Raw genomic sequence first — 24,270 nt, 5'->3', positions numbered from 1 at the left:
GGATTATAAAGGGGCTACCATTTTGCTGGGACACAAGATATTTATTCAGACTTTAATGTGTGGTCTGGTCAATTTGTTAATTAAATCAAAGCACCAGACACCCAAAGAAATTAATTCAAAGCCCTTTTAAAAAATCATCTACACACACACACAAAAAAAAGAAAAATTGATAAAATAAATTAGTTGTACTTAAATCTAACTGTATTTGTTTACCTGTTTTGGGACTACAGGTGGAAATTAGCAACTGGGTACACTGGTATCTGGTATAATGCATCGTTTCTTCTCTGAGATGAATGTTTTAAGTGTATCGTCCCTGGCAAATAAAAGTAAACAAAACTAAAAGTAAATATATTGAGAACTTTTTTGTTCCTTTACTTTGTAACAAACCTCAATACTAAATGATGATAATGATTAAATTGTTTATATTTCACAGGTCAATGACAGAAATTCTAGACACCCAAAAAATTGTAAGTGTTATTTTTTTTTACCAACTCTGAAGAGCATGCAACTTTATTTCAAGTTATAACATCTACAGGTATTTTGCAACAATACCAACGTGACATAAACCGATAGTATTCTACAAATTATATAAAAAAAATTCTTTTTCTTATAATTTCTTTTTTTGTTGTTGTTGTTAGTTTATATTTCAAATGCCATTGAAGGACCAGGGTTTCTTAATGTTTGTTAGAAGTGGAATGCATTACATCCAGATAAACTGCAATGTAAGCTGGAACAGAAAATTAATGAGCGTGTCTAAAGAGCTCTATTGATGAAGGCAGATTATATAAAACATGGAGCATTTGGGCAACAGCCCTCGTGGCTCTTTAAGGGTGTAAATGTGTGGTACCAGTGTGAGTTGGGAACTGTAAGGAGATCAACACTGTAATAAAGTCCAACATCAACAGATTTGTGCTCATGTGGGAAATGTTAGTTTATCAGGGTGCACGTGGTTAACAAGTTGTTTACTAACTCAGTTGTTTTGTCAAAACTTATGCTTCATGAGTGTGTGTATACATATATATATATATATATATATATATATACACTACCGTTCAAAAGTTTGGGGTCACTTTGCCATGGGATTCAATAGGGAAGTGACCCAGTTTTGTAGCTTAAGGCAGAAACTGCATGTATTATATTTTTTTACCCTAACAGTTTTATACAGAAATATAAAAACAGCTGGACTCAAAGCAGTCTGACTATCACTTAATTATGATGTCCCATCTTCTTTGAATTCATGCTTGTGTTGTTCTTACTCTCAAATGTAAGTCGCTTTGGATAAAAGCATCTGCTAAATGACTGTAGAATAGAATAGAATAGAATAGATTTATTGGGATAGACTCAGTCCAGCCAAACAAACCCTTTGAAAACTATAAGCTTCAACAGGCAATCATATGCCAGCTGTTGACCAAGTAAATACTGAATTTGTAAAAGAAATTTTTGCATTATTATTTATATAAAAGAGTTAAAGCTGCATAAATCGAATAATTATTTAGGAACAGGGTATTCAAACAACTTAAACAAACAAAGCAAATATTTGAGAAATTTATTTGGCATTTATGTAAAGTCATTGTGAAGAAATTAAGTATATTTCTATTGCCAATCATCTGTAATACAGATTTCAAATATTTCTCCAAATTTAAAAGTGTTTATAACTTTTGCTAAATTTATTTAAATAAAGCTTTGTCTTTGCTTCCTATTATTATTACTAACGTATCTAAATGTAAATCATTTATCCTAATGTTCTGAAGAGTAAAAATTTAAGTCAGTCATTCTATAAAAAACAAAAATCATATATAAATCCATTTCTGGCAAACTATATAATTGCATGAAAATACTGGAAGTATTTATCCAATTTGTTGCTCCAAATTTAAAAGCTGACAGAGCATTAGCTTTTAATAATCTGTAGTAGCAGCTAGTCAATCAAAAACAATAATCCAGAAACTATTTTGTTCATACAGTAATAATAATAAGCTGATGTCTTGTTCTGTTTCTGATGTGTATAACAGATTACATCTAGAAAAAGTGTGTGAACTGTAAACATAAAACAAGAACAACTAATGAAGTGATGAAATAAGGCACTTCATATCGGTACAAGTTGCTATTAAAACGTTGATAAGTCTGACTATTTGCTAGATATCAACCAACATTAAAATCACTTTGATGAATTACAAAATCAAAAGAAAAGAATCAAGGATTTTACAGCAAAACAAGTGGATTGAGGAGACATTTGTCTTCAAATAGCTATCTAAAGTATCATTTATTATGTTACTAGTATCCTTGAGCACATCCATCTGCTCTGGGGTCTGATCCTGCCCAAAGCACCCTGGATGGACAATCAGCTTGAGTGACAGATGGATTCCACCAGTCGCCCACTGTGATGATCTGTCCCCTCCCAAACTGAGACCTCTGGTGGCCTGTGCGTGAATAGAAAAGTATACTAAAAAAAAGGATATTTTCCCTCTTTTATCTACATAGTTTTATGAAGTCTAACAAAAATATCCTATCTCATTAACATGTTGACATTGTGAGATAAGTGTGTGATAGTTTTACTAGTTACAGCCTTAAAACAGATGTAACACACAGAAGATATGAAGACAGGAGGTTGGCACCAAGGAAGATAGACACACTTAGCATCAGGTGCTACCGTTCATTCTAAATATGCACATGATTGAAGCATCGATGTTGCATGCAGTAAAGAATAGGAAATCCCTCCATGAATGAATGACAGTGGTGTGCTGGTCCTCATCGATTAATAAAAGTAGGTATGTCACAGCAGATTGTAGAGATATTGAACCTTTAATGCTTGTTAAACACATAACATTATTATTAAAACAGTCCAGCTTCTGTATTTCTACTCTGGAAAGAGAAGTAGAACAAAAACAAACATCCTGTTTGCAACAGAACGCTACATGTTTTATAAACTGCGGTATAATGCCACTCATGTGTGGCAACAAGTTGTTTTAGTGATGTGATTTAATACATCAATAAAACAGTTATGACATTTTCATTTGAGTGAGTTATATATTGAGAAATTTGTCAAGATTCAAAAGCATGAAAGCAACAACTGTAGCTAAAAAAAGTGTTTTAATATGTTTTTGTTGGGTTATGTTCTTTTAAAGAAACAAAAAAACTAAAAATGACTAAGGAGGAATTGAAAACAAGTAATTGCACGTATAATCTATGTACCTGTGACTGGCCAGTTGACTTTGTGGCCTCTTCTTCTCAGCTCCTCAGCTACCTCCTGGTTGATCCCCTCCTCCAAATTAATCAACCACTGATCAGCTAAAACGACACATTATCACATAGAATAACATTTTTAGATCTTTCAAATCAATGTTTTTCTCACAATACTCTGGCCTCAGATCAGATAATGAGGCACATTATGTTACAACACAGAATTAACATGTAATAAAGTCCACAGATGCAGTTTTCATTGTTAATAAAAACAGGCCTTTTGATGTGTTGAATTGTGTATTTGCAGATGTGTGAATGAAATCAAGCATACCCTTGTGGTCATACTGCACAAAGACTCTTGGTGCATCCAGAGCCTGCTGGGGATTCATCCCAAACTCCATCATGTTCAACAACACCTAAAAACAAGATCAAAATCACTCATTGTTAAAAAAACAGTACAAACATAAGGCTAAGCTAGATACACAAAAGGTATGTTTAAGTTAATTTGGGTACTTTTCAGTAAAAACCATGTCGGTCAAAGTAAAAATCTTGACAGACCATAAAATATAGTTTAAACATTAAAGTGGAAGAAAAGTCAGAAATAAGTGTGTCATAAATTTCTAAGAAAATTTCCTGCATGTAATGCTCTACTTCTGTCTGTAAGTGTTGGTCACTGCAGACCTGAATGTGGCCCTGTGGTTGCATAAAAGCCCCCATCACCCCGAGCACGGCGAGGAGTTGCGGATTCTTCAAGCTGGTTTCAGAGTCAGTGAGGAGTGCAGGTATTATGGTGTGATATGGCCGCTTCCCCCCAGCAATGCAGTTAACATGGTCACGACACAGAGAGAAGCTGGCACCACGATTCTATGAGAGGGAAAAAGCCTTCATCATCACCTTCTGATGGAGCACAGAAGAAACTCTTTCCCTATTCTTTTCTGTTTTAATATCTCTGAACACAGTCTGGAAAAAGTTGTTATATGAAACTAATGTTCTTTACATACTATTAGTGAATTACGGAAATGTGTCTGTGTAGACTCATCACTACAAAAATATACACACAAACCAAGCAAGCCATTATTTCGTGCTCCTGTAAAGTGGTGAATCATGCAAAACAGGATAATATGCAAAACATGCAACTTTTCATTCATAATAAGACTAGCATGTAAGTAAGTATAATAAACAATAAGAACAATAAAAGGCAGTAAATGACATAAAAAAACCTTCCTAACTAAAAGCTTGTCCCCATAAAAATGTTTTCTGTTGTTTCTTAAATAAATTGAAATAATCAGTATAACAAAGAACAAGGGATTGGTTTTACATAGCTGGGGTGCTACAGCTTGAAAGTAACAATCAGATTTTAAATCGGTTGTGGAGAGCAGCTAATGATCTGTGCATACATGAGCTGAGAGTTCTAGTAAAAAACTACTAACTTAATTTGCTAATTTAATAAAAAAATAAATCTATTAATCTTTTACTTTCTCATCCTTACTGACAGTAGACTGTTTAGTGTGTGAATGCGTGTGCGCATGGGTGAATGTGAAGTATAATTTACAGTAATTTGGGCATCATTCCAGGTACAGAAAAGCGCTGTATGAATACAGATCATTTAATAAAGCTGAACATCATGGAGATACAAGGAGAGAAACTCAGCTGGTAGTGGTCATTTATGTCTATAATTATAATAAATTCAATATGAAAGATATTTCTGCAGCTGTAAATCATTAACATTTTATACACCTGGACGTTCAGAGGAGAAGGTGTAAAATCCTAATCACATGTACATAAATACATAATCTTTGAGCTTTAAAACCTGTAGGGAGAATCCACAGCCTTTTGGGACAAGCCCAGTCCCGAAGCCCATGTAGGTGCTGTTGACAAATGAACATGCGTTTCCCTGACTGTCAATCACACAGAAATAGACTGTGTCACTTCCTGTGACTGGACCAGGCTCCACATGCTCCATAGCCCTACAGATTCAAAAAGAAAGATATTAATTAACAATTAAATAAATTTATATCATGGGTTTATAATGAATGTGCAGTTTAAGTGAGAGGTAGAATTACTATGTCAAAAGAAAACAAAACAAATATAAAAATCACATGTATTGTGCAGCAGCTGTTGCCTAAAACATTAAAGGAAAATGGGGCTTTCCTGTATTCAAACACTTACAGGCGGCTTTTCATTGAACTTGTAATAAGTACATTATTGCAGTGCAGTAAATCTGATCTCTAATTTCCTGTTTTTACTTCATTTCTTTCACTTGCCTTATTTGTTATGAGCATGTAAACACAGAAACCATGAGAAAGCTGGGAAAACAGCTGGTAGTAGGACTGAGTTAAGTGTGATGTTGAGAAAGCAATAAAAGAGCTGGAATTAATGTATGCCTCTGTGTTAAACGTCACAGTTACATACAGTCCAGCGCAGTGATAAAAAGTCATTTTTTTAGAACTTAAAAGAATTTAAATGTCATAAGGAATTAACGCAACAAAATATGTTTGTCCATGTATATGTCTGCGTAGTCATGAATGCATGTTAGCTAATTATTATGTTGTTTTATACATTTATTGTCTGTCTATTTGTTCTAAAACAGATACTTACAGCTCAAAGTCCACAGTACTGAACATTAAATACACACTGCTGCCTAAATATACAGCCCCACACCGTGTTTTTGTGAGCGATGAGACATAAAGGGATGAGTGTTAAGGTCAGGGGAAGTAAAAGTCGACAGTCATATCTAAAGTCAACACAGAACGGCTGGCACATGCTGGTACGTGCACACAAACAGAAACACACACCTGTTCATGCTGATGTCTTGCGCTCGCTGGTGGCTATAGCTCTTGTCCAGTAAGGTTTCCAGAGGGATGTTCACATGGTCTGGGTCGCCCAGGTAACGTAAAGTATCTGTTAGTGCCAACCGCACTGCCTCCACCAATACATGGATGTAGTCAGAGCTGTTATGGCCTACAGCTACACACACAAAGGCAATTCTATTAGTGCACATTAAATTCCATAATTCTTTCTTAAGCTTTTCACATCTTATTAATTAAATGTCTTTTTTCCCAAAGAAAAGAATGTGTATGGATCACTTGCATCATTTAAATCATGTTTGGCAATATCACGTAATTCCTCTTCCTCCTGGAGTTCTGTAGTGCCCATCATCATGTTGTATTATCGGAGAATCCTTTGGGTCCTGTGAGTTGCAGGGTGGAACCTCTGTAGATTCTCATAAAGACTGGGATCTGGGGAGTTTGTGGAGCTTCAATAATTTGGGCTTCATGCTGTGGTCCTAAAACTGTTCCTGAGCTGCTTTTAGCCCTGGGACCAGCCTCCAGGAGCAATATATTCTCTGATCATTCTGAACGCACTATTAACAGAAGCCAATTTTCCTCTGTAGGCGACATTGGGCTTGTTTTACTCTACATAGGTTTTGTGGAAATTTTCTGTGAAATTTGGTGCATTCCCTTCTGCGAACACACTTCTGCAGAACATTTGAGAAGCTGTGTATTTTACCTCTGTGGCATTCTTGCAGTGTCTCTGTCATTACCTTTGAGTTGAGGAAAATTTTCCAGGATGTTGAGCAGGAGCAACGCAGCCAGTCCCTGACTGTTTGGAGGAAGTTCCCACAGACGCACACCCTGAACACACAGTCATTCATTTTGCTGACCATCTTATTAAAACACAGACATGATAAGCGTCTCTGCTTGCTGACCTTGTACTCTGTGCTTATAGGGGTGATGACCTCACTGTTGTGGCTGATGAGGTCATCTAAAGTCATAACCCCTCCATTTTGGTTGATGACATCAACGATGGCTTGGGCCACTCTGCCCTGATAGAAAGCTGGTTTGCCATTTTCTCCAATATCCTGTTGATACATCCATTTATGTTTCAGTTTAGGTAGTGTTTCAATCAATAAATAAAGAAAGCTCAAGAAACTTTTAAAATATTGTGATTAGTAAGATTGCTATTGCTACAAGTCAAGCGTTTGTATGTTCAGTATGTGTGAATGTATGATTAGGGAGTCACACACCATCATCATAGAGGAATGACCACCTATCACTTAGGCTGAGGTCATTACTATTTTTTCTACTGCCTCGGGAACATGTGTGTGTGTATGTGTGTGTGTGTGTGTGTGTGTCTGTGTGTATGTGAAAGTGTGTATAAAGAGCTGTCCTGGATCTACTGACAATTTTCCTGAATTAGTATATTAGAAATGACTGAGGGTTTGATATATTTAATACAATAAAGTATTGATCTGTGCATGCTTTAATTCTCATACATAATCAGACAAGCCAACACACTCCCAGTGACCTCAGCCATAGTTTCAGTGAAATCTCACTCACAGGAAGGTTATGAGGTTAGTTTTATAAATATCACCTTACTCACACTGATGCACACAATCATGGTTAAAGGTTCATACAAGGTAAAAGAAATATGAGTATTTAGAGAATTAGATTTAAAGTAATTCAGTATTAACAACAAAACTGTATTTTAAATAATTGTCTTAAGTTCTAATTCGTTTTTGTAAACTATTTAAATATAAACATAAAATGGTATAATAATTATTTTTTATAGCTCTGTAAAATTCTGATTTGGGATGTATTCATTTAAATACTTTAAATAAAAAAATGACCTGACCTGTATAAATGACCTGTAACAGGATTTAATTATATCAGATTAAATGTAAAACATAAAGGTGCCACATGGAAAGCAGTGTTTTCTACGTAGGTCTGAATGACTGGAATACACTCCTTGCATAAGCATTTGTGTGGTTTTGTTTTGTTTTTTTGTTTTTTTGTTTGGCTCTTTAGGCAAGGCAAGGCAAGGCAAATTTATTTGTATAGCACATTTCATGTACAAGACCATTCAAAGTGCTTTACATAAAACATTAAAACAGATAAAATGCAAGAAATAAAATTTCAGTGAGGGGAAAGACAATAAAATAATAAATTACATTAAAATGATTAAAAGCAAGATAAGTTAAAAAGTTTCCGTGCAGATTTCATGCATAGGCGCATGAGAAAAGAAATGTTTTTAACCTGGATTTAAAAATGTCTACATTTGGTGAAAGTTTAATCTCCACTGGCAGTTTGTTCCACTTGTTTGCAGCATAACAGCTAAATGCTGCTTCTCCATGTTTAGTCTGGACTCTGGTCTGGACTAGTTGACCAGAGTCTTTGGATCTAAGAGCTCTGCTAGGTTTATATTCTCTGAACATATCACAGATGTATTCTGGGCCTAAACCATTCTGGGATTTGTAAACAAGCAGAAGGGTTTTAAAATCTATTCTGTGACTGACTGGAAACCAGTGTAAAGATTTCAAAACTGGTGTGATGTGTTCAGATCTCTTAGTCCTGGTTAAAACTCTAGCAGCAGCATTTTGGATGAGCTGCAGATGTTTAATGCTCTTTTTAGGAAGTCCTGTTAAAAGACCATTACAGTAATCCCGCCTACTGGAGATGAATGCATGGATGAGTTTCTCTTGGTCTTTCTGGGAGACTAAACTTTTAATTCTGTTGATGATTCTGAGCTGGTAAAAAGCTGTCCTAGTGACAGCTTTGATGTGGCTGCTGAAAGTCAGGTCTGAGTCTATCAACACTCCAAGGTTACGAACTTGGTCAGTGATTTTAAGAGCCCGAGTCTCCAGGTGTTTACCAACGCTGACCCTCTTCTCTTTGCTACCAAACAGAATAATCTCAGTTTTGTCTTCATTTAATTTTAGAAAATTCTCCTTCATCCAGGTGTTTATTTGCTCCAGACACTGACACAATAAGTCTACTGGACTGCAGTCATCTGGTGACAGAGACACATAAAGTTGGGTATCATCTGCATAACTTTGATAATTAATGCTATAGTTCTGTAATATTTGACCCAAAGGGAGCATATACAAGTTGAACAGGAGAGGTCCAAGGACTGACCCCTGGGGGACTCCACAAGTCATGGCCACTCGCTCAGATTCATAGCTGCCGATCGTAACAAAATAACTCCGGCCTTCTAAATAGGACCTGAACCAGTTGAGAACAGCTCCAGAAAGTCCAACCCAGTTTTCCAGCCTATGCAACAGGATTCTGTGATCTACAGTGTCAAACGCAGCACTGAGATCCAACAGAACCAGGACTGATACTTGACCAGAATCAGTATTCAACCTAATGTCATTTAACACTTTGACCAGAGCTGTTTCAGTGCTGTGATGAGGTCGAAAGTCGGACTAAAATTTATCAGGATTTCCACTTTCATTTAAAAAGTCATTAAGCTGGTGAAATGCAACTTTCTCAATAATCTTGGAAATAAAAGAGAGGTTAGAGACAGGTCTATAGTTGTTCATTATAGAGGCATCTAGAGTCCTTTTCTTTAGGAGTGGCTTAATAGCAGCTATCTTTAGTGACTTGGGAAAAATGCCGGATGCCAGTGAGCTGTTAACTATCAGTAGGAGATCACTTTCTACTGAGGTAAAAACTGTTTTTAAAAAGTCGGATGGTATCATGTCCAGAGTGCATGTTGTTGATTTCAAATGCCAAACTGTTTCTTGTAGGATTTTTAAATCAACCGTTTTAAATTGCGACATAACATCAGAATTATTTCCGGGTTTTAGACACAAACTACTTTTCTTGTGTGACTGTGTGGAATTAATATTTTGCCTAATTGTTTTAATTTTTTGGCTAAAAAAGTTTGCAAATTGGTTGCATTTCTCAGTGGAAAGGAGCTCTGGGCTTATCTGTTTAGGAGGATTTGTAAGTCTTTCAATCATAGCAAACAAAGTGCGAGAATTGTTGACATTCCTGCTAATCATTTCAGATAAATGCAGCTCTCTGGCCTTGCACAGCTCATTGTTATAGTTACGCAGGCTTTGTTTGTACAGCTCATAGTGAATTTGAAGTTTATTTTTCCGCCATTTTTGCTCAGTTTTTCTGCATTCTCTTTTTAGGCTGGTAACCACAGTGGTGTTTCTCCATGGTGTTTTCTGTTTGATCAAAGTTGCTCTTGATTCTTATCGGTGCAACAGCATCCATTACATTCAAGACTTTCAGATTAAAATGATCCAGGAGTCCATCAACTGACTCTGCACTGGTTGTTGGTAACATAGCTTTGGCCTCCACAAACTTAGCACTTGTTCTTTCATTAATGTACCCCTTCCTAACCGAGGAGCAGGTTGTTTGGACATTCTGAGTGATCAGTAAATCAAACAAAATACAAAAATGGTCAGACAAGGCCAAGTCAGTGACCACAACAGAAGAAATATCAACACCCTTTGAAATAACCAGGTCCAGAATGTGACCTCGAATGTGGGTCGGTTCTTTTACATGCTGCCACAAACCAAACATGTCCAATATGGAAGAAAATTCCTTGACATTACCATCCGTCATGTTACCTATGTGAATGTTAAAATCCCCAGTTAAGATGAAATGGTTAAAATCAGTAGAGATAACCGACAATAATTCAGAAAATTCATCAATAAAATTTACACAGTGTCCTGGACGTCTGTAGATGATTAGAAATAGGATTTTAGGAAGGCCTTTTAAAATAAAACTAAGATACTCAAAAGAAGTAAAATCAGCAAATGAAATCTCTTTACACTGGAATGAATCTTTAAATAAGGCAGCTTCTCCTCCCCCTTTCCTCCCGTTTCGACATTTATTCATAAAACTAAAATGAGGGGGTGCTGTTTCATTAAAAACTGTAGCACTTGTGTCTTCTGTTAACCATGTTTCTGTCAGAAAAAGAAAAATCACTTGGTTTAATGATTTACCTTCAGTGTTTGAGCCAGTGCAGTGTTTTTGAATACTTGTCCACACTTGGGTGCATGGCCACCAATCAGCAAGTCTTCACCTAGATCCTTCCCAGAATCCTGCAGAGCAGCCACCCAGTTTGCCCAGTGATGAGCTGTTACCTCGGCCACAGGAAACCCCACCTCTGCCAGCTCCACCGCCCCATTCAAGACATCTTGCAAGGTCAACTAGGGAAGCAGTCAGAGGAAACAGATATCTGTAACAGGAAACACCATTAAGTAGTTTCAGCAGGAGGGTGAGTCACTGTGTCAATAAGAAACGCATGAGACTAAAACTAATTTGCAATTTTGTTTGAAGAGTTTCCTCCCCAATAAATCAGTTTGTTTATTCGTTTGCAATCTGCGAGTGTGGGACACAAAGAATTAACCGAAGTCTCATCAACTTTTTATCTTTGCCTAGTTTCAATCAATATGTATAACCTACTTTTTTTAACCATTATTTAACCAGAAAAAAAATCCCATTGAGATTAAAAACCTTTTACAAGGGAGTCCTGGCTCAAGATAGGCAGCAGCAAATACAAAAACACAGTTAAGGTACTCAGTTAAAACACACAAAAGACAATAAAAAAAAGAAAATTACTTTTACAAGCAAATTACAAAAAACAAGTGCATGCTGTGGAGTCAGTCTCAAGAAATCTCAGTTTGGATTTAAAAGCGCTTCATGCAACTAACTCAGTTTCCAGTCTTTCTGCAATGTGTTCCAAGCAGAAGGTGCAGAATGAACAAAAAAGACTTTTTACCTAATTCAGAAACAGAAAGCAACAACTGAGCATATGTGATCATGTAAATGGTAAATAGACTTGTACTTATATAGCACTTTTCCAGTCAGCTTGACCACTCAAAGCGCTTTAAAATACATATCAAATTCACCCATTCACACACACACCCAATATTCCGATAAGCACATCGAGAGGTAAAGTGGGGTTACTTCAACATGTAGTCAGGGAAAACCTGGAATCAGTCCACCGACCTTCTGGTTGGAAGGCGACTGCTCTTCCTCCTAAAACGCCCAATGTAATTTAATAGAATAAGAGCCACCACTTCTCTAGGCAGTAAACCAAGCAGAGAATTATAAATGAAGGTGTACCAGTGACAGATGCTTCAGATGGCCAGAGCAGGCCATCCAGCTCGAGAGTAGAAATCACAGTGGTGTGTCGACATATTAAATTTGTAATAAATCTCAGATAGGCATGATAAACGGTGTCAACCATTCAAGGACTTTGAACAGATGCGTTCATATACAGCAAATCTCCATAATCCAGCACAGACAAGAAAGCTGCAGCAACTAGCTGCTTTTTTGCCTTAAAAGATAAATAAAATTAAATTCTAAAGTAAAACCTCAGCTTTAGCCGTAGCATTGTTATCTTTATTTAATTACATCTTATGATTTTGATTGTAGTTCAACAATAGATTTATAAACTGCTGGAGACAGTTTTAGTGGCAAACTTTTTTTTTAATTTATAACATAGAAAGTGCAAGCTTGGAGAAAATATTTCAGTTTAAAAAGAGGAAAAGCAGGGTCAAATAATGCAAATCTTTACCTTCAACAGTCTTCCTAAACACTGTTCCTTTAACCTTTTAGAAAACATGAGGTTAAGGCAAGATGATGAGAGAAACTCATATAAACTAAGTTTCTATTAAGTCCTCTGTGTCCAGGGTGACTAAATATCATTGCAGTCTTAAACACAGTATTCACTCACTGCCTAGTTGTAATGATTTAAATGATTTTTTTTGTTTACAAAATCTTGTCAGTCAGAGCTAAAATCCAAACAATTGCTGAGTCAGTGCCTCCAAATCATCAACTTGCCTAGAAGCCATCCCAACAACCGTGTTTAAAGATATTCAACCTCCTATCAACACCTCTGTACTCAACCAGATCGATCGGTCTTTATCAACAAGCACCAAAGGTTTAAAATTTGCTGTCACTAAACCATTGCTCAAAAAGTCCACTCTTGATCAAAATGTTCTAGACAATTACAGACCTGCATCCAACCTTCCAAATTATCTAACTCTGGATTCAGATTAAACTACAGCACTTAAACTACATTAGTCAAAGTAACAAAAGACCGCCTTAGGACCTCTGATAATGGTCTTGTCTTGTCCAAAAGAGCACTTTGCTCCCAAAGTGCTGGCCTACTAGTGGTTCGAAGGATGTTGAGGTCTAGGCCAGGATGCAGATAATGCATTTATTATTATTATTATTATTATTATTATTATTACTCATCTCTGCTTTGATTGCTGTGTATTACTTTCTATTTTTAAATTACTTATAAAAGCATCTGTTGATCTTTCTTGCGTTTTGAAAAGCACTTTTTGATACTGTTGTGTTTGAAAGGTGCTATGTAAATAAAATTGAGTTGATATGTCTAAGAAAAACACAGCTGTTCTGCAACAACAATCTGACCACACTTACACAAGGCTGCGATGTGTCTGCTGTATTCAAACTCCTGTTGCTCAAAAAAATATTCAGCAAAAAGTGCTGTAGTTACTTCATCTAATGCAATCTTATTACACTGTATCATAGAGACTTTATCATTTAAATCACATTAATGTGATGAGATAAAAACTTTATCTCATAAATCAGAGCAGTACAATCTCTAACGACACAACAAAAAAAAGAGACAAACCTTCTGGCTTCCAAACAGCTCAACAGTGTCACACCAGCATGCCGGGGCCCCTGGTACTGTGATATTCAAAGCATCAAAAGCCGAAGGAGGAGCTTCTGCAGTGTAACCCCGTCTTTCCAGAAAGTCCAGGGTCTGAGCTTGAGGTGAACGACCACTAAATGAAAAAAGAAGAGGAAGGAGAAGAAAAAAAGGGGTTCAAATAATAACTTGGTAATGTATCAAGGAGAAAGAATAAAAGTGGAAAAGAGTCCCCACCTGCCATTAATCCCTCTGATCTCTCCAGTGTTTCCATTGTAGAACAGGCAGAAGGCATCACCACCAATTCCGGTGCTACATGGCTCAGTTACAGCCAGAGCTGCTGCTATGGCAACTGCAGCATCTGCAGCATTGCCACCACGCTTTAGAACATCTGGACATAAACATCCATGACCATAAGCATCAATTTTTAAATCACATTCGACCCCTTACATTTTGTGTTACTGTACACTTCTATACACAATTTCTTCAACAGAGCTTTTCTGTTTAAATGCATTCAGTTGTTTGTTTCTGTCTCTTAAGGGAGAGTTGGACAGAAATTCTCAATTCTCAATAAAGATAAATTAAAAATCTGTATACACACACACACACACACACAGACACACACACGTGAAAAAGAGATGCAGATAATGTTTATTTCTGGACTGACCTTGGTAGAGAATGCATTCGTGTGCAGGAGTTTAGTTTAATCCATTTTAGTCTACAGATGCATAAATGTGGAGTGGCTGTGATGTTCATGGCAGCTCTGACAGAGTTAACACTCACCCAGTCCCACAGTAGAAGCAAGCGGTTGACTGGACGCCACACAGCCGTGCAAACACACCACAGGCGAGCGACGAGAGGAGAAAGTGAATTCGGTGCCCATTCCGCTGTAACTTCCAGCAGCGACGGGGAAGAATGGGGCAAACTGATTAGATAAAATTTTATTTAACTTCAAACGATCTATTACTCGGCTATTGATTGTGTTTGACTGAAAGGAAACAGAGAGATAACTGATTACATCGATGGGCTCATACAGTTAGAAGCGGTGAAAGCAAAGTTTATGAGAGAAATAAACACATACGGCTTTAATTGTTTTTCTAGTGTTGCCTCAGTTAAAGCAATTATGATTACATTTTTAATCGAGTTTTTTTTAAACCATGACAGTAAGTTTTAGCCATGATATATTAGAAAATACCTTAATGCTCCGTTACATTTTGATGATTAAAATTAAATTAAATTAAATTAACATTAGTTGCACAACTAACATTCACGTTTAATTTGTGGTAACATTATTGGTCATTTCAACAATCAAAAGTATCAGTAAAGCAATGCAAACAAAAATGTATATTCAATGTTTAAATGCAGCTTTACAATTTCAACAGCCTAACAGCTTGCAAGGCAACTCTGTTGGGCCTAATAACACAATGCATATTTCTTACCATATCATGAAATTATGTTAAACAGTCTGCAAGCATTAAAAGTAAAAAAAGGTTTTATTGCAAAACTGGAGCCTTTTTTTTTATTAGAATTTGTCCATAACTATGTTTCTTAATTAGTAATAACTAAATACATTGTCTCTTAAAGGAATTTAACTTTTATTTGTGAGACTCCATTTAATATATATATATATATATATATATATATATATATATATATATATTAGAAAAAACAGAGACTTAGATCTAATCTAAATCATTATTATAATCGAGTTGTGGAAATGTGCTGATTTTATTGCAGCTTGACAAACCTACTAGTTACATCCATTGTAAATTGGTTTCCTGGCAGGATTGTGGTCCAATCTTTTTAATCTTTCAATATGATCAAAAATCATATGTGTCAGCATTTACATTTTAAATTCTTGACTAATAAAGAGTTTTTATTGAGATACACTAAACTTTTTGTGTGTGCAGATCAGTCATGAAGGCTCTTCTGTATCGATCAATTGTCTGTCACTTCCTCTTCTGTCTCTATATACACATATAGTAGAACATTAACCACTGTGATCACTGTGTCTTCTCTGGTGTGTCTGAGTGCACACACAGGTATGTATTCTTACATTAATGGCTATGTGTGTTTTGCATGCAGCTTCAAGCATGTGCATGTGTTTGCACTGAGTGTGTACGTGTGTGAGAGAGGCACACCCACATTACACCTGGTTGATGTAAAACTGAAGCAACGAGATCACACAGTGAGGAGGAAGGGATGGGGGATATATAAAGCCATTATATAGCATCATCCACCCTCAGATACAGGACGGAGAAAGCAGACGGTATAATTCATTAAATTAAGAGATTTGTGAAGTAATCGCAAAGCTTAAAGTCTACAAAGAAACAGTCGAATTGTTGCAGATCTACAATTAGAGATAAAGCGGAGGTTTAAGGTTAACATAGTTTTAACAGGTGATCCTCCACATTTTACATTTTTTCTTTTTGAGAAGGACAAAAACTGGACTCAATTTAAGTCTTATCTTTACAGTAATACTTAGATAATTCATTTGTTTTGGTGGACCATTTTGAAGTTCACTAGATACGTCTGTTGCTGCCAGAGGCCTCAGTAAGGTATCAGTGTCAGAATGTGTTCTGGCAGCTTTGCCAAATGTCTGGGCATCACCCTGATCCCCCTGACGATTGTCTGCGTGCTTTGCAACATCCTGCTATTTTTCCCGGGTGGAAAGGCTGTTGAAAACGATCACATCTCAAAGCAGGTGTGGTACTTTGGAGGTATTCTGGGATCAGGAGCGCTGGTGAGTTACTGTAATGTTCTATTGTAACAAAAAGGATCTTTTTATTATTATTATTATTATTATTGTTGTTGTTGTTGTTACTGTAGCTAAAATTTATTTTAAGTCATCTTAAAATTTCTTTCTGATCAGTATTTATTTTTTTATTTATTTATTTATTTATTATTCTTTGCATTAATCGATTGTTCTGTAAAAAGTGAAAAACTTGTGAGAGGTCAAAATAAGGGTGATCTGTCAGTTTCGTGTATCGTTAAAAATATCTAAAGTCTAAATATATGCACTTTCCATTTAGTTGTAACATAATAACGTGTCTTATATCTTATATAAAATATTTTATATATTGAGAGGTTGTAATTTGAGAGGTTTGGCATTTTGAAACTGATTGCTTGAGAACAGCATTGGTTTATTTATGAAAAAACTGTAAAAGATGGATGAAAATGTTATTAATTTATCTTTAAAGCTTGTTCAGGATGACAAAAGTAATGTCCTTCAAGTATATTTGAACCTGGTCTAAGCCAAAGTCCAGCTTTTTTATGTTTCTGCAGTTTTTTTTTTTTTTTTTTTTTTTAAGTAATCATGAAAGTGTATTAACTGAAAAAGTAGACAATTCAAGTAAAATCTGTTGTATGTTTTAGTTGCATGGTGGGACATCAGACAGTTCAGTTTCCTCTTTCACCCAGTAAAGGAGCCAATAATATATAATCCATTTTTTGTCTGTGTGTTTGTGCATGTGTGAACATGGGGTGGTTTTTGTGGCAGATGATCTTCCCAATTCTGGTCTTCATGGGTCTGAAGAACAATGACTGCTGTGGATGCTGTGGCAATGAAAGTTGTGGGCAGAGATTTGCGGTGAGATGTTTTATTTTTTCTTTTTTCACTATAATAAAATAATTATTTATAGTAGTGGCTTTTTGTGGTTGAATTTTTTCTAATAGAGGAAAAAAAGACACAACATAAACATGTTTGAAATTAGAAACTCATAGTCACCACCAAATATACAAAGATCACCTCTCCAACTACAATAAAGCAGTACACGAAGCAAGAAAGACTTATTTTTCAAGATTTATCTCCAACAACTGCAATAATGCAAGGTTCTTCTTTTTAACTGTTGACCAGCTAATAAAACCCCACCCCCATTAAGTCCACTAGCTCCATTGAAGATCTGTGAGAACTTTTCTGCCCACTTCAAAGGTAATATTGACAACATTAGATCAAACCTTGTCTCTTATCAAAACTCACATTTTCCCCCTCCACAATGTATACTTTTAACAGAGGAAACTTTGTCCTGTTTGGTGCTGAGATGGTAAATAAAACCATTTTAAAACTAAATACATGCATTTTAGATCATATCCCCCACTTCCCTTTTTAAATCAGTCAGTGGTTCCTTTATTGAGGAACTTCTGCACATCATAAATTGCTCTCTTCATACGTGAGTCTTTCCAGCAGCTCTCAAGAGAGCTGCAATTAGGCCCCTTCTGAAGAAAAGCTATATATATATATATATATATATATATATATATATATATATATATATGAGAGGATGACTGTTCCTCTCAAAGCTAGAAAACTGAACTAGGTGTCCCACAGGGCTCAATTGTGGGCCCTGTGCTTTTTAACATTACTTCTGAGTGATGACATCAGGAGACACAGCTTGAACTTTATTAGCTATGCTGATGATACACACCTTTATGTTGTCGTATGACAACCGGTGCCCTTTTTAACTGGATTCTAGAAATCAAATCATGGCAGCAAACATCTTCCAGCTCAAGTTCTAGTCGTTTTGTTTCTTGCTGAAGGATACAATGAAAGGGTGTGTGTGTGTGTGTAGAAACCAGAAACCAAACCATTTACCCATCAGTGGACTTTCTCATTGGTAATGGATTTACAATATATTTTAAACGTTAATAAATAATTTTTTCAAGTCATTTCAATTAACTGGTGTGGAACTCAAGTACAAAATGTGAATATTCCAATTTTTTTAATCTGAGTTTCAAATTATATTGAAAACTATTATTTGCAGCACAGCTTTTTCCTGTTTTAGTTAATTTTTTTTCCAGAATCAGTAACTTGTTTGTAGTACACCACACCACTGTACTGATATGCAAAAAGTTTAAAACTCCAAAATGATAAGTCATTTTGATCAAATGGAAAATATTTCAATAAGTAAAAGTGTGAAACTCCAGCATTAAAACCTGCAGCCTCTCTGTTCAGACCACCTCAGCTGATGTTTTACTGCATGTCACCTGTTGACTGGACAGCCAAATCACCCTGACGATGTAATGGAAAACAAACACAATGGCACTGTGTACACACATGATTTACACTCCCATAAATGTGATCACACACGAACATATAAATGAGTGTTTGATCACTGTTACACTGGTGGGGGTTTCTCATGACTTTCTAACACAGAGGTGGTATTGTGTGGTGTTGAGCTGTAAGAGATACGCTGTTTCTGATCGATCAGGAATGCGTAGGTTTAGGGGAGAATTAGCAAACACAGTTCTTTTAGATAACACACACATTTACATTTGCTGGGTTGGTCGGGTTAAGTCTGTAGAAAGTAGTTTCACTGTTGCCCTTGTTTAAGGAACTTTAAAGTGATATTGCTGAATGCATTGATTCCCATATATGACTGACTGTCTCCTTTTCCACTGTCTCACCATAGATGCTGAGCTCTATTCTGTTTGCAGCCGTTGGTGTTTTGGGCGCCGGTTACTCAGTTATAGTTTCTTCTGTGTCCATCAACCAAGGGCCGCTGTGCATGTTTGGAGAAAACCAAACATGGGGGTATCCTTTCTCAAATGGGTGAGATGCACAAAATTCTGAAGTATTAAAACCCAGAAATGTTTGTGTGTGTATGTGAGAGAAAGAGAGAAAGAGAGAGAGAGAGACTGGACACTAATATGGAACTGTAGTTTATTTCAGCTAAAGAGGCTCAGTAAATTGTGGTTTATAGTTTACTTAATCTCTCCTCTCAGACAGGCTTTTCAAAAATTTTTTAACAATATGTTCAAACGCCACCTAAACAATGAAGATGAATGCAAATTTTCTCAACCAGTCTTTTAACTATTTAAACAAATAAGGAACTAATGTTAATGCTGCTTTAGCTGTTTTTCTCTTTTAAAATCTAAATTAAATGACGCTGTAGCATGTAATGACAGACTAGTTTTTGATTGAGTTACTATGCATTTACATTTAAAAACAAAAAATCTGTCTTTTTCTTCTCCCACCAGAGACTACCTGTCTAACCAGTCCCTCAGGACTATGTGCAAAGAACCAGTAAATGTGGTATCCTGGCATCTGTCTCTGTTCTGTGTGCTGCTGGTGATGGGTTTAATCCAGATTGCGCTGTGTGCTGTGCAGGTGGTGAATGGTCTGTTGGGAGCTCTTTGTGGAGACTGCTGTGGCTGCTGTGGGGTCAGTATCCAGTCTGATAAGAGCTCTTTTCACTTCTAATGTGTTAATTTAAGCTATAAATTGGGTATAATGTGGCGAAAGACCTGAAGTCAACTTCCATTTCTAACATGATATTAACCCATTGCCTGTAGCCTGATGTTACCTGCAGGATGTTAGTAGACAGAATGCCTTTAACTTTGAGAATGAAACTCAAATGTTAATAATGTTTGTCTTTCAGGGTGATGGAGCTGTGTGAGCACCTCCTGGGATGAAAGCAGCTGTCTCCTGTATTTATTTTGTTTCTAAAGGATGAACTTCATACATTGATCTTTCTGTTGCATTAATGTATTTCTGGAAATTAGCTCATTGATTACAGTGTATGAATTATCTGAAAACACTGAAGAAATGACAGAGCTTTTCCCAATCAACTTTCCAGCAAACACTGATGAACGTCTTTGTTTTCTTATAATTAAATTTTAATGCAAATTTACAACAAATCTTCAATACTAACCACTGTGATTATTAATTTTACACATCTATATGTATTTATATAGTTCTGCTGCTTGTTTTTTGTTTTTGTTTTGTTGGTGTATTTGCTTTTCTTTATTTGAATAGAACTATTGATGATAGATTTTTGTTTAGTCCAGCCTCCTGCTGAGCTGTAAGTGTGAACCTAATGTAAGATAGACTCATGTGTGTGCACACCACCAATCATACTTCATTTTCTAATTTTGTGGTGTCAGTGAAAGACAGGTGTTTTTTTTTTTTAAATCAACGTGTTACAAAAATACAGTTCACTCGTTATTTGTTTGCTAATTTATTTTTTTCCCGTGTCCTGTGTTCTCTTGCATGCATTTACCATGGAAAAACACAATCACAAAGAAAATATTGTGGTGATTAAAATGTGTAAATGTTTTATCTGCAAACATTGCCTGTTGCATGGTGGCATTATTTTTAACGGCAATTGGCACTGTGAAAGTGGAAACTGGTCACAAAAGGGCTGTTAAAACATTTGCAATTTAAACTATACCAAATAAATAGATGGCATGAGATATTTTCATTAAACTATATAATTCTCAAAAATATGCAATCATTTGTTTTTCACACCCACTTTATCCAGGTACAGTTCCAATTCCAGCTGAAGCCAAGCAGAGGCAGTGGACACCTTGCATTGGTTGCCAGTGCGTCTCAGGGTCAACACATAAAAAACAGCAATAAGTGCAGGTTTTTGGATTGTGTTAGGATGCTGGAGTAAAACCACGTGGAGAACATGAAGCTTCACTCAAAGGAAGAGCATTTACCATCACTGTGTTGTCAATACAAAAGCTAAGAAAGAGGTTTAAATTAATTGATTCGATTATTTAAATTAACAGGTTTGAGTTAATTAAATTAAACAAAATATCACAAAGAACATTATTTTAAAAGTAACCTTTTTTTGTCCTGGCAGATAAATCTTTTTCAAGCAAAAGCAGCTAAACTGTGTCAAAGTATATCCTTTTAACATTACTAATATGAACATGAAAGGCAGCAGAGACGGTACAGTCAGTTTGGTATAGCAGTGGGTATTGTAATCTATTTGTGTATATATATATATATATATATATATATATATATATATATATATATATATATATATACATATATATATATATATATATACATATATATATATATTGTCTTCCTTTATTTACAATATTATACGCGCAGTCATGCTATTGGGAGAATGCAAACTGAGGATTATATTTGAGCCAAAGCTTGTTCTTGACACAAGACCTGAGTTTTAAGCTAAGTCACAGCTGCACATTGACCTATAAATTCAAACTTTTACATCCGTCTTTGGTATAAAAATGTATAGTTGTTTGATGTGAAATACCTGTGTAATATCCCTGTATTTTTGCTTGTTTTAGTTTTGGATGTTTGAGATGATACAAAACATGCTCTGGATATGTTTTATAGTAGTCGTGTCAATTTCGACAGCAAGGTGTCTCTTATTGCCATCTAGTGGTCGAAGAGTGTAACTGCAATAAACAAGGTGTAAAGTTAAAGTCATTTCAAATAGGCAAAACTTCCGGTTAAGCCATTCAAAAGAAAATGGCGTTTGTTTATTTTAACATTGTATTTGATCTGATCCCAGAAAACTGGTGTAGAGATAGTTTAAAGTACAATACCAATGACGGACGTGATGTACTGGCTCCAAAAAGCTCCGACTATAAACTCTCATTGAAAAAGCGTTGCACTCATGTCATTAAGGTATCACTCCTGATGAGTGGCTGGTCAGTTGAGCCGACAACCATGCTTATCACTCTTTAGTTTCTTCTTGTTCAAATGTGATAACTTCTGGCTCCGAACCAAGACGATGTTAGCCCATCGTCAATTTGCTGTTTGAATATGTCTAAAATCAGTGCATATAGTTTCACGGAAGTTACGAAATACTGCATGGGTTCTTCTAAGCTCTTCTTTGGCTTCTTTAGGCTCAGAAAAAGACAGAACTGAGGCACATTCACAAGTTAAGTACCATTTCTACGTTTATGTCATGTTTAGTTTTTCATAAACTGGATAATTTTGGTTGCGGAAGTAATTGTCACGGCCAAGAAACACGGAAGAAATAAACCGCGTACCAACATTGTGATACCGCTGCACAGTAGGTTAATGGCAACAGAATGACCCTGGAGATGAGTAAAGTATGACGTTTTGGAGCTAAAGCAAAGGTAATTATGTTGTTAGAATCTCAGAAACATGGTAAGTCGAGCTCTAGCAGCCTAACATTAGTTGTTTATGGTGAATCTGTTTAGATACAATGATCGTGTGTCTACAGTTTGTTTTCAGCCATTCAAAATTAATTGATACTTCTCCATATGTTCAATATCGTTTAGGCCTAGTGTACTTTTATGCGTATGTTTTTTTTTTGTTTGTTTTCTTTTATGCATTCATTTATATTGTCGGTTTATTTATCTTGTAATGTGTTGTGGTTGTTTTCTGTTTTAATTGCCGATGTCAAACATTGATTAAAAAGATAATCATTTTTGAAAGAGCTTTGAAAAAAACTGAAATGATCATTTGTTGCAGCTCTTTTTGAATTTTAGTCTATCTATCTATCTATCTATCTATCTATCTATCTATCTATCTATCTATCTATCTATCTATCTATCATCGTGGTTTTCTGTGTCTTTGCTCTGGTTTACTTGCTCCATTTTTTTTCTTCTTTTCTCAGATGCTCTCTTTTGTACTAGGCAAAAGCACCTTTGCAACCAAGACGGTAATGTGCCTGTAATTTTACAGCTTCTGAATTTGCTCATATTGTAGAAATATTAATAACAAATAACAATATTTTAATGTAGAATTTGAAATTTGACTACATTTTTTATTGTCATTTTTTTAGGCGTTGCATTGGGCAGGTTCTCTACAAAGATGCTGGACATCAGCCCTGACCAGGGCTTCTGTGGGTGGATCAGTTTCTACCAGCTGCACCACTTCAGCCTGGCTGCAATTCACAGAAAGATACACTGAACAAGCCCAGCCTCCTGCAGTCTCTGGTTGCAGAAAGACTGAACTTTTCCAAAGGACCCAAACTCCTCATGCCATCTTTGTGGCGAGGAACCAATATTTCCACTCTTCTGCTGTGAGGCTGAAAAAGCGAGCACAACCTAAACCACCTCCCAGAGAACTAGACTTGCTGCGCTATGATATGAAGCACTTGTGGAAGAGTCCCAAACCAGCCCTTTACTTGGGGTTCGCAGGGCTAATCCCCTTTGTCTCCCCCACTCTGTTCATGGCTGTGACAGAGACTTACTATCCACAGCTGGCTTATGCACAGTTAGCCTACGGCGCCTCCATTATTTCTTTTCTGGGTGGGGCTCGGTGGGGATTTGCACTTCCTGAAAGCAGCCCAGCCAAACCAGACTGGATAAACCTGGCCAACAGCATTGTTCCATCCCTGATAGCATGGGCGAGCATGCTGATGAGCGACAGTATTGTTGCCGCAGCTACCATGGTCATAGTGGGACTTGGAATCTCATTGCATTATGATTTGTCTCTGCTTCCAACTTACCCAAACTGGTTCAAAGCCCTGCGTGCTGTCCTGACCATTGTGGCATTTTTTTCTCTGTTTGGTACTCTTATAATAAGCAGTTTATATCCAGAGAAGTACATTTTCGGAGATTGACTATAGTTTCCACCTGTAAATTACTAAATATGTGCTGAACTGTAATGCAGTGATTTGTCTTTGCTGTACCAATTAGCTGTTCCACTATTATAGTGTCTTCTTACATGATTGGAATCAGACAGCTAAAGTTGAGAATGATCTCACTGGGGAAAAAGGTTATTACACAACATCTAAACTGGAGTAATCTGTTCTTAGAGCCTCAGGGGTCAAATGCAAACTATCATCTGGCATAAGGGGTCATAGAGTAGACTCAGTTTAGAATATATTGTTGTAGACTGAACATTAGTATTTGCGTGTCATTTAAAAGAAACATCAAATAAATTAGTTAAAAATCGACATGGAAAATAAAATCAATTGACATATT

General features: G+C 36.2%; 3 protein-coding genes across 4 annotated transcripts; 2 read left to right on the top strand and 1 right to left on the bottom strand.

Moving 5' to 3' along the window:
* Nucleotides 1-1,393: 1,393 nt before the first annotated feature.
* Nucleotides 1,394-14,561, bottom strand: LOC121652464 (glutathione hydrolase-like YwrD proenzyme). The gene is made up of 12 exons (XM_042005213.1): nt 14,389-14,561; nt 13,843-13,996; nt 13,588-13,741; nt 10,922-11,128; nt 6,887-7,039; nt 6,722-6,812; nt 5,973-6,144; nt 4,988-5,144; nt 3,859-4,041; nt 3,509-3,593; nt 3,190-3,285; nt 1,394-2,417 (listed from the first exon to the last, which is right to left on the bottom strand). The coding sequence occupies exons 1-12, from the start codon at nt 14,486-14,488 to the stop codon at nt 2,272-2,274; spliced, it is 1,698 nt and encodes a 565-aa protein (XP_041861147.1). The 5' UTR covers nt 14,489-14,561; the 3' UTR covers nt 1,394-2,271.
* A 1,296-nt stretch (nt 14,562-15,857) lies between these two features.
* tm4sf4 (transmembrane 4 L six family member 4) lies at nt 15,858-20,955 on the top strand. The gene is made up of 5 exons (XM_042005232.1): nt 15,858-16,348; nt 17,105-17,194; nt 19,014-19,153; nt 19,582-19,765; nt 19,983-20,955. The coding sequence occupies exons 1-5, from the start codon at nt 16,178-16,180 to the stop codon at nt 19,998-20,000; spliced, it is 603 nt and encodes a 200-aa protein (XP_041861166.1). The 5' UTR covers nt 15,858-16,177; the 3' UTR covers nt 20,001-20,955.
* A 458-nt stretch (nt 20,956-21,413) lies between these two features.
* Nucleotides 21,414-24,260, top strand: LOC121652474 (transmembrane protein 69-like). Of its 2 annotated transcripts, none has more exons than XM_042005226.1 (3): nt 21,414-22,483; nt 22,956-23,000; nt 23,124-24,260. In XM_042005226.1, the coding sequence occupies exons 1-3, from the start codon at nt 22,481-22,483 to the stop codon at nt 23,904-23,906; spliced, it is 831 nt and encodes a 276-aa protein (XP_041861160.1). In that variant the 5' UTR covers nt 21,414-22,480; the 3' UTR covers nt 23,907-24,260. The 2 variants fall into 2 exon arrangements, with proteins under 2 accessions (XP_041861160.1, XP_041861162.1); XM_042005228.1 differs by having other exon boundaries at nt 21,416-22,452.
* Nucleotides 24,261-24,270: the final 10 nt, after the last annotated feature.

This window comes from Melanotaenia boesemani, chromosome 14 (assembly GCF_017639745.1).
Source record: "Melanotaenia boesemani isolate fMelBoe1 chromosome 14, fMelBoe1.pri, whole genome shotgun sequence".
Taxonomy (NCBI): Eukaryota; Metazoa; Chordata; class Actinopteri; order Atheriniformes; family Melanotaeniidae; genus Melanotaenia; species Melanotaenia boesemani.
This window is presented reverse-complemented; position numbering and strand designations above follow the sequence as displayed.